Source organism: Salvelinus namaycush, chromosome 23 (genome assembly GCF_016432855.1).
Source record: "Salvelinus namaycush isolate Seneca chromosome 23, SaNama_1.0, whole genome shotgun sequence".
NCBI lineage: Eukaryota > Metazoa > Chordata > Actinopteri > Salmoniformes > Salmonidae > Salvelinus > Salvelinus namaycush.
Window position 1 is genome coordinate 30,825,335 of NC_052329.1, and position 16,519 is coordinate 30,841,853.

The window sequence follows — 16,519 nt, forward strand, 5'->3', positions numbered from 1 at the left end:
CAGTCAGCAGGATGTATGTATGTTGTGTGCTGTTTTCTTTCCAGGCGGTGCTTGTGGCCCAGTCAGCAGGATGTATGTATGTTGTGTGCTGTTTTCTTTCCAGGCGGTGCTTGTGGCCCAGTCAGCAGGATGTATGTATGTTGTGTGCTGTTTTCTTTCCAGGCGGTGCTTGTGGCCCAGTCAGCAGGATGTATGTATGTTGTGTGCTGTTTTCTTTCCAGGCGGTGCTTGTGGCCCAGTCAGCAGGATGTATGTATGTTGTGTGCTGTTTTCTTTCCAGGCGGTGCTTGTGGCCCAGTCAGCAGGATGTATGTTTGTTGTGTGCTGTTTTCTTTCCAGGCGGTGCTTGTGGCCCAGTCAGCAGGATGTATGTATGTTGTGTGCTGTTTTCTTTCCAGGCGGTGCTTGTGGCCCAGTCAGCAGGATGTATGTATGTTGTGTGCTGCAGTGTTGCCCAAATCTCCCCAAGGCATCTGTGAGCAAGATGCCCGTGTGGGCAGGCAGGAATCTGTGTGAATCTCAAAGAACATTTATACTTTGAGTCGCCCTGAGAGTAATGCATTGCATTCTTCTTAGTTGATTCTCTCCTGGGGTTAACACACACACACACTTCTGGGATCAATCATTCCCATAGCACACTCTGCTCTGAGCTCCTATTTTTCATGGATGAGATTCTCAGACATTTCCTGTGTTCTGAACGCACGATGAAATAGGACTTGGAAATGTAGGTTCAGTGGGATAGTGGTGTGCTGGAAATCCTGGATTAATTTCCAGTGATAAGAGAATCTGGGGTCTTATGTTTGTGATAGGCACCGGCCTCCTCTACTCAGACACTCCATCTTTCCTTATGGTCGGGATCTAAATCACCTGAATGGTTTATTTTTTTATTTATTCGTTATTTTACCAGATAAATTGACTGAGAACACGTTCTCATTTACAGCAACAACCTGGGAAATAGTTACAGGGGAGAGGAGGGGGATGAATGAGCCAATTGTAAACTTATATGAGCCAATCAGACGTGAGGGATGAGCTTGGACATGACTGAAACGTTTTGTAAGTCAGACAGGGACTTTTTAGTCCCCTCTGTTCTGGAAAAGACATCAGGTTTACTAAATTTACCTTCCTTTCTCATTCTCTCATTTTTTCCTATCTCACTCTCGCTCTCACACACACACACACACACACACACACACACACACACACACACACACACACACAGGGCTCCCGAGTGGCGCAGCGGTCTAAGGCATAACAGTGCAAGAGGCGTCTACAGTCCCTGGTTTGAATCCAGGTTGTATCACACCCTGATCTGTTTCACCTTTCTTTGTGATTGTCGCCTATTATTCCCTGTGTATTTATACCTGTGTTCTTTGTTTGTCTGTTGCCAGTTCTTCTTGTTTGTCAAGTCAACCAGCGTTTTTGTGTCTCAGCTCCTGCTTTTCTGTCTCTCTTTTTCTCGCCCTCCTGGTTTTGACCCTTGCCTGTCCTGACTCTGAGCCCGCCTGCCTGCCCCTGACCCTGCCGACCTATACCTTTGCCCAACCTCTGGATTATTGGCCTCTGCCTACCCTGACCCCTGCCTGCCTTGACCTGTCTATTGCCTGTCCCTGCTGGATTATTAAACCATTGTTAATTCGACGTTGTCTGCGTCTGGGTCTTACCTTCATACCTGATCATCCGGCCGTGATTGGGAGTCCCATAGAGCGGCACACAAACAATTGAGGATGGGAAGACAAAAAAACAGACAAAATATTTAAGTGTCTTTGAACGGGGTATGGTAGTAGGTGCCAGGCGCACCGGTTTGTGTCAAGAACTGCAACCCTGCTGGGGTTTTCACGTTCAACAGTTTCCCGTGTGTATCAAGAAGGGTCAACAACCCAAAGGACATCCAGGCAACTTCACACAACTGTGGGAAGCATTGGAATCAACTTGGGCCAGTATCCCTGTGGAACGCTTTCGACACCTTGTAGAGTCCATGTCCCGACGTATTGAGGCTGTTCTGAGGGCAAAAGCAGGTGGTGCAACTCAATATTAGGAAGGTGTTCTTAATGTTTCGTAAACTCAGTGTATATATGCAGTAAACAAAATCTCCACTTCAAAGTGATCACAGTTTTACGCAGACAGTTGGTATTAGTGAATGTCATGGAGGGCAAAAGTTATATAGAGCACATGGCAATGTCAAAATGAGTCCTCACAACTATTTACAGTCCACTCCTAATGAATCCGGGTTCAAAGTTTAAAGTGCACTTTGGAGTGTGATCTGCTCTTTACAAGTCCCACCTCAAATGTAACCATTGTATTTACTCAGATATCTGCATACTCTGTTTTAGAGCAGACATTCACAACAGTCCCAAGTCACTTACTGCACATACTGTACTCACAGGAATCACCTATATCTGTGGGCTGAGTTACGGCCTTTATACCTGAGGGCAGAGAGTGAACTGAACATGTGCAGCAGGGAGGTAGGCCAGTGCTCAGATCCTGACAATGTGGAGGTAGGGCCATTTCCTTTAGTGTAGTGGGTGATGTATTTCTCTGCATACAAACGCTACACTCCTCCTCTCTCTCTTCATGAGACCCAGGCCCCCTGCTTTGGGAAAAAGTGAGTGACTGAGTGAGTAACTCCTCACTCACCTAGCCTGTAACTCCAGATGTTCAGTGAAATGATGGAGATATGAGAAAGAGAGAGAGAGAAATGAGAATGAGAAATGAGGGAGAGGGAAGCAGAGAAAGGGGGGAGTAGATCAGAGAGCTGTGTGCTGGCAGAGTGTTCCCCAGGACCGGACCTCAAGCATGCCGGCGCTGGGCGGGTAGCTAGGCGGTGTGGGGACCCAGCGGACACCAGCCAGCTGGAGGAGGAACAGAGTGGTATTGTATGGCTGACAGACGCCTCGTTGGAGGAAGCAGGCAGGCCCCAGCAGGGGTGGCCTCATTCTGGGCCCCGCGGGCCCCCGGCACTGACGTACTATACTCCCAGAACTAGGTCAAACATAGAGCAATACTGGAGCACAGGAGAACACTCAACACATCTCAGAGACAAAATGGTGGAGCAACTTGAAAGGTTTAGGCTAGCTCCTCAACCAAGACAGAAAGTGACACAGAGACAGAGAAGTATACTCTGACTATGTAACCGTCTATACATTAAGTGTATGGAGACAAACAGACAGAGACAGACAAGTCCTTAAGAATTTGTCAATTTGGGAGTTGTGATACAGGGCCAGAAATGGTCATTCTGCACACTTATCATATATAATGAACTCACAACACAAGTTATCCAAATATATTCTTTATGTGTGTTACTGTACACTCTTTTATCTGACTGGGAAAGTGAGGAAGGTGTTCCTCTACCTTCCAGAAGGAGGCAGTGTTCCCATTCAGCAGTCCTATACACTATTTCCAGCATCCATTTTGCTCTCGATTCTCTGCAGTTTCTGAGCTGCAAAATGATAGCAAAGACAGTACAGTATGAAGATAGGCACAGAAACTGCTTCTCCAATAGAAATCCTTGATCGTGCTTGTAGGTGATGTCATGGCGATATTGGCTAGCAAAGCTCGTGCGCAGAAATACGTCATCGGGTCTAACGGTCGTCTCGCGCGGAACTACGCATGTGCAGGCCGTCAAATCAAAGGCACTCCTTCAATATCAATCTGTTTTTGACGAAAATTAAAACATGTCAGTTTGTCACTTTCACAAGGTTGTGCCTTCAGATTTTGAGAAAAGGTACAACTAAGAAAGAATTTTTCACTTCTCTCAATTACTTTTTCACTTCACTCTTGCGATGTTGCACCTCTAGGTTTAGAAGCTCTGTGATGATAGCCAACTGTATAAGCACCCGAGTTATGGGAATACCTTGAGACTGATGTGGGCACCAAAATGGCTGCCACACATTGCTTGTGGTTGAGAAGAGCTTTGCGTTCGGCGAATGTAAGAAATAGAGACAAATACAATTATTGGTAGGACTGGAGCAAACCTCTGGCTGTAATACTGTATGTGTACACAAACCTAATACATAAACAGCCCTTGAAATTCACCCATGTACGATTCCTAGTACTGTGAGAAACATTTGGTATGGAGGCAAAGCATCACAGCCAACCTGAATCAACATGAAAGTTTTTGTAACAAAAAAGAGACTTCATCAAATTCAGTCAGTCTTGGTAAATAGTTTATATGTGATTGCTTCTTTATCTTTGCAAATACTGTATAGAAAACACTTATGGTAACATTTCCAGACATTTAAAGCACGTCTGAGCCTTCAGACAAGACATGACACAGTAATCTACAGCTTTATAAACATTCTCTCCTGTCATCCTGCCCTGTGTCCCGGGCTCACACCCTCTTAACAGCCAGTTCTATGGAACTACATATTCACAATTTACTTTAAAACACTGGTGCTGTCTTTGATGTTCCCGTTGTTTATTTAAAATAGCTATCAACATTTAATGCTGTAATATTTGGAAACAGATATTTTTTTTTGTATTTACATAAGCTTATTGAATGAGTTTCAAATACAATGTATATATTTATATATGTACGTACTGACCAGAGCCATCTTAATAAAATCTGCTTCAGTCACAACAGAAAAAATACATGACCCACCCACTGTGAGTACCAGTCCATTCAAAAGAGTCTTGTTAGAAAAGGGGGTGGGAGGGGTGGAGCTCTTGTGTCGTGGAGGCTTCTAGTTGCACCAAAATGGTCGCTCGTACCCTTCGACAGCACAGGGAAACTGAACTGTGTGTGTCTGTTCATGGACTCAACACGCATCCAGCCCACGAGACATAATTGTTCCCTTAAGGTGTCTGTACAGAAAACTGCCCTTGCCAACTGCACCTAATCCACATAAAACAATGTAACTAAAAGGTGTAAGGAGCTTGAAGCACAACATACCTATAATACATTCAGCACAGGCCAAGAGGCTTCAGGCATTCTTTATGGATGGCTATTTTTGGGGTCCTAGAACATCGGTTTCTGTGACTGTCACATTTACTTACCCTTTTCATACAAAACAAAACAAAAAAATGTGGCAAATGGTCACATTCCTGTTTAAATTTAAAAAGCCCTGCAGAGCTTCCCAAAATGGATGCCACGAAGGCTGTGACAGGTTTTACACTTCTAGTTGGATTACTAGGCCATTATCGGTCATGCTCTCTCTCCTGACCATCCTTTTTCTTAGATCACACATTCCACACACACATGCACATGCACGACTACACACACACACACACACACACACACACATGCACACGTTTGGGATTGCGGGACAGAGACCAGCCTTGGTATGTTAGAAGTGAGGCACAAAATCAACAGACAAGACACAGCTAAAAGACTCACTTTTGGTATGCTTCCAAAAAAGGAATCAAAATGTGATCGATAAGAGATGACGCTCTTGTGGCCTAATAAATATGTCAGGACCTCCCTCCTCCCGGCAACCTTCCACACATATATTAGAGTCAAGGCTTTCTCTTTATATCCCACATTTAACAGTGCTACAGGCATAACTCGTAACTCCATAGTGCTGTTGTTTTAAAGTCAGAACATGAGGCAGTGATCTGGGATTCTTAGGAAGTGATCTGGGCTTTTGATTGGGCGGGAAGGGGTGGGTAAGGGGTGCGAGGCGGGGTAAAGAGGCAGAGTCTCTCTGCACATTGCAGACAGACAGACGGACGGACAGACAGCAGCGTCGATTGGGAATGTCTTATAACCATTATTCACTAATCTCTAATGGGCAGATCATGCGCTTCAATGGCTATCCAGATGTTTGAGGACCTATTTATCCAAAGAGGCAGTGCTAGTTTAGTTTCGCTTCCCCATATGTTACGCCTCTTGTGGTTCCTTTGTCCTCCTATTTTTCCCTTTTTAAAACTACGTCCTCGTCATTCTTTAGTCGGCGTTTGCGGTCTGTGCGTTCGTCAATTTTAGTTTTTTCCTTAAACCAGAGTAGAGTAAGAGAGACAGAGAGTAGAAAGACTGCCCCGGCTACCCCTGTGCACCTCCCCTCACGGCTTGCGACCGGGGGAGGGGGGCGGCAACCCTGGTGCTCAGCCATCCTCCTCGGGGGTGGAGTCATCTGGAGCGGAGTCGTCAGTGGCGAACTCGTCCGAGGAGCCGCTCTTGTGGATGCGTCCATCGCTGCGCATACTGTGGAAGGTCTTGCGGAAGGCTTCCATCATGGAGTGGGCCAGCTTCTTGGCCTCCAGCTTGCTCTCACACTCCACGGCGTGGCAGTCCATCTGGAAGGTCAGGTCGTCGTTGATCTCCCGGTAGATCCAGGCGAACACATTGGGGCTCGTGCAATGGTCCGCCGTACAGTAGGCGATGCGCGCCACCTGGTACGTGTCCATGGTGACCGAGGCCTCACCGCGTCCGTCCAGGTGGTGCAGGCGCACCTGGAAGGGCCGGATCTCCAGGAGGGAGTTGGCAGGGAGGTGCTCTTCCTGGGCCAGTGCCCTGCGGTCCCACAGGCCCACCACTGCCGACTCTGTGCAGCCCGACAGGAACTGGGTCCCTGAGATGGTCACCTTGCCCAGGTACGTCACCTGTGGAGAGAATGCAGAGAGAGAGAGAGAGAGGCTGTTAAACATCTGACAGCATCTAGTGGTACGAAACTATGACTGCCTATGTGGCTCAACTGGTAAAAGTGTAGGATTATCAATGCTAAGGTCATGGGTTCAATTCCTGTAGGGATCACATACACATATTATAAGCAATGTACCCTTATGCATTCACTGTACTATAAGTGTCTGCTAAATGGCATATTATATACGTATCAACAAGAAACAAATATGTACACTCAGAATCATTCAGCCGAGTACTAGTTGCAAATCAATGGTTTTCTATCGGGACACCATTTGTAAGTCTCCAGACGTGATGAGAGGTTTGTCTTTTTGTATGTGGTGACTGTGCTGACATGCTGAGGGACGTGTGTGTTATTTTCCCAGAGGGAAAACACTGTGTGGAGCTGAGAGTCTTCTTACGGCTGCAGCAGCCAGCCAACACTACAGAATACCATAGTAGTGACACACTACATACTGGGAGAGGCTACTACACTGTACTGACAGACTCTACTCTTGAGAAAGAGAAGTGGGAAGTGGGTGAGTGGGAGTGAGGAGAGGGGACAGTATAAAGGATTGAGGGAGGGAGGGAGGGAGGGAGGGAGGGAGGGAGGGAGGGAGGGAGGGAGGGAGGGAGGGCAGTATAAAGAGTTGAGGGAGGGAGGGAGGGACAGCATAAAGGGTTCAGGGAGGGAGGGAGAGGGGACAGTAAAAAGGGTTGAGGGAGGGAGGGAGAGGAGACAGTATAAAGGGTTGAGGGGTCAGAGGATGGAGGGGGGGAGGGAGGGTTGAGGGGACAGTATAAAGGTTTGAGGGAGGGAGGGAGGTGGGACAGTATAAAGTGTTGAGGGAGGGAGAAGGGACAGTATAAAGGCTTGAGGGAGGGAGGGTGTACAGTATAAAGGGTTGAGGGAGGGAGGCCGAGGAGAGAGAGTATAAAGGTGTAAACCAGAGGGCTAGAGAAAGGTGAACTGAACACAGCCTAGTTTCTCAGTGGGAGCGGGTCCAGCCCAGGCCTAGGTCCAGCAGGCACAATGGCTGACTTGAGAGCTCTCTCTCTCTCAATTCAATTCAAAGGGCTTTATTCAATTCAAAGGGCTTTCACTCTCTCTCTTTACATGGTGCACTTTATGACTTTATAAAAATACACAGGGGAGGTGCCTGGTGGGAGTAAAGCACTTGCAGACTTTCTCCTCTCAGTATATGTTTACAGGGATGGGGGGAGAGAGCGATGGAAGGGGGTTGGGGAATACTCTCCAGAGTTCACTCCATGTGGCCTCCTGACTCCATTCCCTCACTTCCTCAGCTATGTGTGTAATGTATTAAATATCAGCAAGCAGGTCATGAAGAAAAGGAAAAAGTTCAAGACCAATCTCCTTTCCACCTCCTTTATCACCTGATTTACTTAACAAAAGGTTCATAGGTGGTCCAGGTATGACATGACATGGCACAAGTGTGTGCGGGGGGGCTTTCCTCTTTGTTGTATTTTTGCACCTCTATGGTTCTCACAAGCAAGGGGGAGGCCAGTGACATCAGAGTAAGCACATCAGACCCACCCCTTGATTGGCCAACTCTTGAAGTTTGCAATTTTGCTCAGAACATCTTTTTTTATTTCCCTTAAGTGTGTGAACATTGTTGCATTTGTACATGGGATATTGTTTTTCAACTGGAAAAGCTCAGAAATAGCTGGGGTATTTCATTAAAAGCATAACATATGACATCAGAATGCATCGTACATCTCTAGACCCTAGAGCAAGCTGGCAAAACGGTGCATCATTAAGAGATACAAACGTGAAGACACAAAACACTGTAAACAAACAACACAACAGTTACTCTGAAAGATACAGTGCTATCTGATAATATGTCAAGGACAGGGGCACACAGACGTCCAGTAGTATCAATGAAAGATTGACACAGACAGGAACTATGAAGGAGACAAGCGGGGAAAAAAGGAGAAAATATAACTTCTGTGACTTTTGTCTGGACGTTTTTTCTTCCCTGTGGAAGTTTTGTTTAGTCTGTGACCACAAGGTCTAAATCTGTCCCCTCTCTCTCTCAGTCTCTCTCTCCCTTCATCCCTCCATCCATCCATCCCTCCCGCCCTCTCTCCTTCCTTCCCATTTAGACACTTTTTTCCCAGTCCCAGTCATTCCATCCACAAACTATTAAAACCCTGTAGTGGTGAAGCCTGGGAGAACAGAGGACAGAGGACGGTCTTCAGGCTGGCTAGCTGGTGTGGGAAACACTAATCCCCACCACATCACACCACAGAGAGCCCAGCCAATAGAGTAACCACAGCCAGAGCCAAGGCAGACCAAAATCCTGTCTGCCACCAACATGACCAACTGAACCACTCTGTAGACTTGGAGAGAAGGGGAAGGACAGAGAGAAGGGGCAAGAAAGCAAGCAAGAGAGAGTGAAAGAGAGAGAAGGGGACAGAGAGCAACCCATGGAGTAAGCGAGACAAAGACAGAGCAAGCGAAACAGAGAGAGAGGGAGACAGACGACAGAAAAAAAAGAGAAAACAGGCAAGCAAGAGAGAGTGACAGAAACAGAGAGATGAACAGAGAGAGAAAACGAGAGTACAGAGAGAATCCTAGTCACTAGACCCAGCTGCTGCAGCCTCAGCCTTAGCATCAGGCAGCATGGTTGTCATCAGGGGGCAACCGCCACATTTCTCCCCCGAAGCTTCTCCAGCAGATTCATCATGGTGAAAACCTCTGGAGCACCCCCAGAGGCCAGGCGGTTAGCCAACCGACCACACTGACACCCCGTTCTCAGCCAACTGACATCCACTGACATCCACCCACCAGGATATTCACAGTGGAAATACAGTATAAATCAAGAAATAATTCGTTGTTATGGTCTTTTGAGGGAATTATTTCATTTTTCCTTTATTTTTTTATCTACTTAGTAGTTGAGTGCGGGCTGGCAATGATGGCCTGTGGATGGCCTATGTACTGGATATATAGACATCTTACTATTAGACTGCACAAATATTTGGATGAAGGCTTGATGCCAATAACGCATGTTAAAAAGTAATAATTGAAATCTACCTTAGCATTCAAATCCAATCTATGTGTCTGTGAGATCTATCTGTCCAACTCAATTCTCTGACACTATCCCCACTCACACTGTCCCCGCTGTCACCTAACGTCCCATCTGTCCCCATGCCAGGAAGGCCGTACTCTGCTCTGTGTCAGGCAGCTCTGGCAGCTCTGGGAGTGGCTAGGGGACAGCAGGGACAACTGGACCATTCTAGAGGCCCCTGGTCTACCGGTTGTACTGGGTGACCAGTGAGCACACCTCACCACACGCATGCACGTACGTATGCATAAACACACACACATGGGCATACACACAAACACACATGCATACACACGTGCTCACACACATGTGCACACACACACATACACGGTGTGGGAGGTGTTTGGGGTTGCTACAGGGGAACAGAGGCCGCCTCTCTTCCTCCGAGGTTGGCGCTCCACAAAGAGTCCCTCACTCCTCAGTCTCACTCACCGGTCTCTGCAGTATTTCTGTCCTCAAAGCCCCTCATTGACAGCAATTCTCTTTGGTCTTTGTAATATCACACAGACTAAACATGTTTGCTCTAATACAACTGAAGGGAAAAGGGGCAGGGAGGGGAAGGCAGGCAGGCAGGCAGGCAGGCAGGCAGGCAGGCAGGCAGGCAGGCAGGCAGGCAGGCAGGCAGGCAGGCAGGCAGGCAGGCAGGCAGGCAGGCAGGCAGGCAGGCAGGCAGGCAGGTAGGTAGGTAGGTAGGTACCCATGACCCGCTCAGAAACCAGATTGCATAGCGGAGAAGGTACGGTGGGATTCGAAATGGTCGGTGATCTGTTTGTTAACTTGGCTTTCGAAGACCTTAGAAAGGCAGGGTATTATAGATATAGGTCTGTAACAGTTTGGATCAAGAGTGTCTCCCCTTGTGAAGAGGGGGATGACCGCGGCAGCTTTCCAATCTTTAGGGATCTCAGACGATATGAAGGAGAGGTTGAACAGGCTAGTAATAGGGGTTGAAACAATTGTGGCAGATAATTTTAGAAAGAGAGGGTCCAGATTGTCTAGCCCAGCCGATTTGTAGGGGTCCAGATTTTGCAGCTCTTTTAGAACATCAGCTATCTGGATATGGGTGAAGGAGAAATGGGGGAGGCTTGGGCAAGTTGCTGTGGGAGGTGCAGAGCTGTTGACCGGGGTAGGGGTAGCCAGGTGTAAAGCATGGCCAGCCGTAGAAAAATGCTTATTGAAATTCTCGATTATCGTAGATTTATCGGTGGTGACAGTGTTTTCTAGCCTCAGTGCAGTAGGCAGCTGGGAGGAGGTGACCTTATTCTCCATGGACTTTACAGTGTCCCAGAACTTTTTGGAGTTTGTGCTACAAGGATGCACATTTCTGTTTGAAAAAGCTAGCCTTTGCTTTCCTAACTGAACTGTACATGATACAGACAATGTCGTCGTTTCATTATTCTCCTTATAGTGTGCTCTAAAATATGTAATATCTCTAGATTCTGGAAAAAATATATAACTTAATGTTTGACATTTAGCATTATCTCAAAGTACCTGGTATTGGAGCTGAGAGCGCTCTATAGAACCCAACAGGATCATAGAATCTGGAGGACAGAGAGAAAGAGGGAGAGAGGGAGGGGAGAGAGGGATAGGATGATAAAGAGGGGAAAAGAAAGAGAAAGGAAAATGGGAGAGAAAATAGCAAAGGATAATAGGTTCCTAACTTCCCTGAAAAGTTGCATATTGCAAGGGCTATTCGATGCTAATGTAGTACGCCATAGGATGTTTCTGTGCTGGTCAAGGGCAATCAAGTCTGGAGTGAACCAAGGGCTATATCTGTTCTTAGTTCTACATTTTTTGAATGGGGCATGCTTATTTAAGATGGTGAGGAAAGCACTTTTAAAGAATAACCAGGCATCCTCTACTGACGGGATGAGGTTAATATCCTTCCAGGCTACCCGGCCAGGTCGATTAGAAAGGCCTGCTCGCTGAAGTGTTTTAGGGAGCGTTTGACAGTGATGAGGGGTGGTTGTTTGACTGCGGACCCATTACGGACGCAGGCAATGAGGCAGTGATCGCTGAGATCCTGGTTGAAGACAGCAGAGGTGTATTTAGAGTGCAGGTTGGTCAGGATGATTTATATGAGGGTGCCCGTGTTTACGGATTAAGGGTTGTACCTGGTAGGTTCCTTGATAATTAGTGTGACATTGAGGGCATCTAGCTTAGATTGTAGGTTAAGCATATCCCAGTTTAGGTCACCTAACAGTACAAACTCTGAAGATAAATGGGGGGCAATTAATTCACATATGGTGTCCAGGGCACAGCTGGGGCAACAGTGAGAGACTTATTTCTGGAAAGGTGGATTTTTAAAAGGAGAAGCTCGAACTGTTTGGGCACAGACCTGGATAGCATGACAGAGGACTCAACTATTTTGCCAGTTCACTTCAACTATTTTGTGGACCGAGTCCTCTTCACATTCACTCCTTTGGAGTGTTCGCAAACAAAGAAAAATTGCCTGAAAGGATCCAAGTGTGAAAACACCCTTAGAGACTTTGTAGAGTGGGACAACTATACACAGGAATTGAGGAACGGGGGATTGATAATCTTATATAGATTAAATTAGCCTGGGTGCCAGTCTGTTTCTGCTCAAGGCTACTTCCTTGTTGTGGTCATACCAGAGAATGACAAGTTGTCTGCAGCAATAGACTAGACCCAGGCTAAAATAAGAACAGTCACAGGTACGTATTGTATGTGAAGTTTGTACAGTTGGGTTTGTCCCAGAGCTATAGTATCAGCATGGAGTGTGTGTGTGTATGTTTCAGTCAGGGACAAAGGTCATTTTAAACTGACTCCTGAACAGAATCTCACTGTGCATTTGTGACCTCACCATGACAACTTTACAGCAGTCTGTGTTCATGTCTGGTATAAACGTTTGAAAACAGGAGGAAAAGCTTCCTTTCCTTTCCTCCTCTGATGATTTACAGCGATGAAATAATGAGGGGGTGACAGTCCTCCTCATCTGGGAAACTGGAATGTTAGAGCGATGTGTGTGTGTGTGTGTGTGTGTGTGTGTGTGTGTGTGTGTGTGTGTGTGTGTGTGTGTGTTTTCTTTTTGATACTGTCGCAAAGCTAACTAAAAAGCAGCATTCCCCAAGTGAGGATGGCTTTCACTTCAGCAGTAATAAATTCATTAACTTCTTTGAGGAAAAGATCATGATCATTAGAAAGCAAATTACGGACTCCTCTTTAAATCTGCGTATTCCTCCAAAGCTCAGCTGTCCTGAGTCTGCACAACTCTGCCAGGACCTAGGATCAAGAGAGATACTTAAGTGTTTTAGTACTATATCTCTTGACACAATGATGAAAATAATCATGGCCTCTAAACCTTCAATCTGCATACTGGACCCTATTCCAACTAAACTACTGAAAGAGCTGCTTCCTGTGCTTGGCCCTCCTATGTTGAACATGATAAATGGCTCTCTATCCACCGGATGTGTACCAAACTCACTAAAAGTGGCAGTAATAAAGCCTCTCTTGAAAAAGCCAAACCTTGACCCAGAAAATATAAAAAAACTATCGGCCTATATCGAATCTTCCATTCCTCTCAAAGATTTTAGAAAAAGCTGTTGCGCCGCAACTCACTGCCTTCCTGAAGACAAACAATGTATACGAAATGCTTCAGTCTGGTTTTAGACCCCATCATAGCACTGAGACTGCACTTGTGAAGGTGGTAAATGACCTTTTAATGGCGTCAGACCGAGGCTCTGCATCTGTCCTCGTGCTACTAGACCTTAGTGCTGCTTTTGATACCATCGATCACCACATTCTTTTGGAGAGATTGGAAACCCAAATTGGTCTACACGGACAAGTTCTGGCCTGGTTTAGATCTTATCTGTCGGAAAGATATCAGTTTGTCTCTGTGAATGGTTTGTCCTCTAACAAATGTCCTCTGTACATTTCGGTGTTCCTCAAGGTTCCGTTTTAGGACCACTATTGTTTTCACTATATATTTTACCTCTTGGGGATGTCATTCGAAAACATAATGTTAACTTTCACTGCTATGCGGATGACACACAGCTGTACATTTCAATGAAACATGGTGAAGCCCCAAAATTGCCCTCGCTAGAAGCCTGTGTTTCAGACATAAGGAAGTGGATGGCTGAAAACGTTCTACTTTTAAACTCGGACAAAACAGAATGCTTGTTCTAGGTCCCAAGAAACAAAGAGATCTTCTGTTGAATCTGACAATTAATCTTGATGGTTGTAAAGTCGTCTCAAATAAAACTGTGAAGGACCTCGGCATTACTCTGGACCCTGATCTCTCTTTTGATGAACATATCAAGACTGTTTCAAGGACAGCTTTTTTCCATCTACGTAACATTGCAAAAATCAGACATTTTCTGTCCAAAAATGATGCAGAAAAATTAATCCATGCTTTTGTTACTTCTAGGTTAGACTACTGCAATGCTCTACTTTCCGGCTACCCGGATAAAGCACTAAATAAACTTCAGTTAGTGCTAAATACGGCTGCTAGAATCCTGACTAGAACCAAAAAATGTGATCATATTACTCCAGTGCTAGCCTCCCTACACTGGCTTCCTGTTAAGGAAAGGGCTGATTTCAAGATTATACTGTTAACCTACAAAGCGTTACATGGGCTTGCTCCTACCTATCTTTCCGAGTTGGCCATGCCGTACATACCTACACGTACGCTACGGTCACAAGACGCAGGCCTCCTAATTGTCCCTAGAATTTCTAAGCAAACAGCTGGAGGCAGGGCTTTCTCCTATAGATCTCCATTTTTATGGAATGGTCTGCCTACCCCTGTGAGAGACGCAGACTCGGTCTCAACCTTTAAGTCTTTACTGAAGACTTATCTCTTCAGTGGGTCATATGATTGAGTGTAGTCTGGCCCAGGAGTGTGAAGGTGAACGGAAAGGCTCTGGAGCAACGAACCGCCCTTGCTGTCTCTGCCTGGCCGGTTCCCCTCTCTCCACTGGGATTCTCTGCCTCTAACTCTATTACAGGGGCTGAGTCACTGGCTTACTGGTGCTCTTTCATGCCGTCCCTAGGAGGGGTTCGTCACTTGAGTGGGTTGAGTCACTGACGTGATCTTCCTGTCTGGGTTGGCGCCCCCCCTTCGGTTGTGCCGTGGCGGAGATCTTTGTGGGCTATACTCTGCCTTCTCTCAGAATGGTAAGTTGGTGGTTGAAGATATCCCTCTAGTGGTGTGGGGGCTGTGCTTTGGCAAAGTGGGTGTGGTTATATCCTTCCTGTTTGGCCCTGTCCGGAGGTATCATCGGATGGAGCCACAGTGTCTCCTGACCCCTCCCGTCTCAGCCTCCAGTATTTATGCTGCAGTAGTTTATGTTTTCGGGGGGCTAGGGTCAGTTTGTTATATCTGGAGTACTTCCCCTGTCTTATCCGGTGTCCTGTGTGAATTTAAGTATGCTCTCTCTAATTCTCTCTTTCTCTCTTTCTTTCTCTCTCTCGGAGGACCTGAGCCCTAGGACCATGCCTCAGGACGACCTGGCATGATGACTCCTTGCTGTCCCCAGTTCACCTGGCCGTGCTGCTGCTCCAGTTTCAACTGTTCTGGAACCCTGACCTGTTCACCGGACGTGCTACCTGTCACAGACCTGCTGTTTTCAACTCTCTAGAGACCGCAGGAGCGGTAGAGATACTCTTAATGATCGGCTATGAAAAGCCAACTGACATTTACTCCTGAGGTGCTGACTTGCTGCACCCTCGACAACTACTGTGATTATTATTATTTGACCATGCTGGTCATTTATGAACATTTGAACATCTTGGCCATGTTCTGTTATAATCTCCACCCGGCACAGCCAGAAGAGGACTGGCCACCCCTCATAGCCTGGTTCCTCTCGAGGTTTCTTCCTAGGTTTTGGCCTTTCTAGGGAGTTTTTCCTAGCCACCGTGCTTCTACACTTGCTTGCTGTTTGGGGTTTTAGGCTGGGTTTCTGTACAGCACTTTGAGATATCAGCTGATATACGAAGGGCTATATAAATACATTTTATGTGATTTGTGTGTGTGTGTGTGTGTGTGTGTGTGTGTGTGTGTGTGTGTGTGTGTGTGTGTGTGTGTGTGTGTGTGTGTGTGTGTGTGTGTGTGTGTGTGTGTGTGTGTGTGTGTGTGTGTGTGTGTGTGTGTGTGTGTGTGTGTGTGTGTGTGTGTGTGTGTGTGTGTGTGTGTGTGTGTGTGTGTGTGTGTGTGTGTGTGTGTGTGTGTGTGTGTGTGTGTGTGTGTGTGTGTGTGTGTGTGTGTGTGTGTGAAAGCCCAGCCCATCTGAAGGTGGGTCTGATACCTTCCTGTATACTTGGATACACACACGAATGCACCCGTATGCACACACACACTCACATACAAAATAAACACACGCATCAACACACGTCAGTGCTCAAAAGAATCTCACAGGCAAACACCAGAAAGCAGGTGGGTAGGGGTTTCACATGGGTCTAATCTATTAATCATACAGACAGTGAGTTATCTACCCTGATGTACTCCTTCTCAGGAGAGAGGCTCGGAAACTCCTCATAGACCCCATATGCAGACAGAAAGAAAGCCAGACAGACAGACGGTAGGCATGGGCGGTATACCATATATACTGTATACCGGGGTATTTGGAAATAGCCACGGGATGGTTTTTCAAGCCTGTCAATACTATTTTAGTTTTTTTATACTTTTGAATATTTGTAGCTACTTTTAAAAACCTGCAGTCAATTTGCACAATAAATTAGGAGATAAAGAAGATTGCGTTCTTCATTTCACCTGACAGATAATCTTTCATTATGATGTTTACCGGTAGTCCCCAGTCACGTGGGGTTTGTTTACAAGCGCACAATGACAAGAGACAAGAGACCGGATTGTGAGTGAATTGCTGTTGTGCAGCACGGGACAGCTGATGTAGTTAAAGTATGGAATTCA

General features: G+C 46.3%; 1 protein-coding gene across 1 annotated transcript in view; it reads right to left on the reverse strand.

The window, feature by feature from the left end:
* Positions 1–4,146: 4,146 nt before the first annotated feature.
* The window catches only part of LOC120018300 (PTB-containing, cubilin and LRP1-interacting protein-like), a 43,361-nt gene continuing 30,988 nt past the window's right edge, over positions 4,147–16,519 (reverse strand). The window contains exon 3 of the mRNA XM_038961429.1: positions 4,147–6,537. Within this exon, the coding sequence (XP_038817357.1) occupies positions 6,040–6,537 (498 nt within the window). The 3' untranslated portion in view covers positions 4,147–6,039. The remainder of the gene's footprint in view (positions 6,538–16,519) is intronic.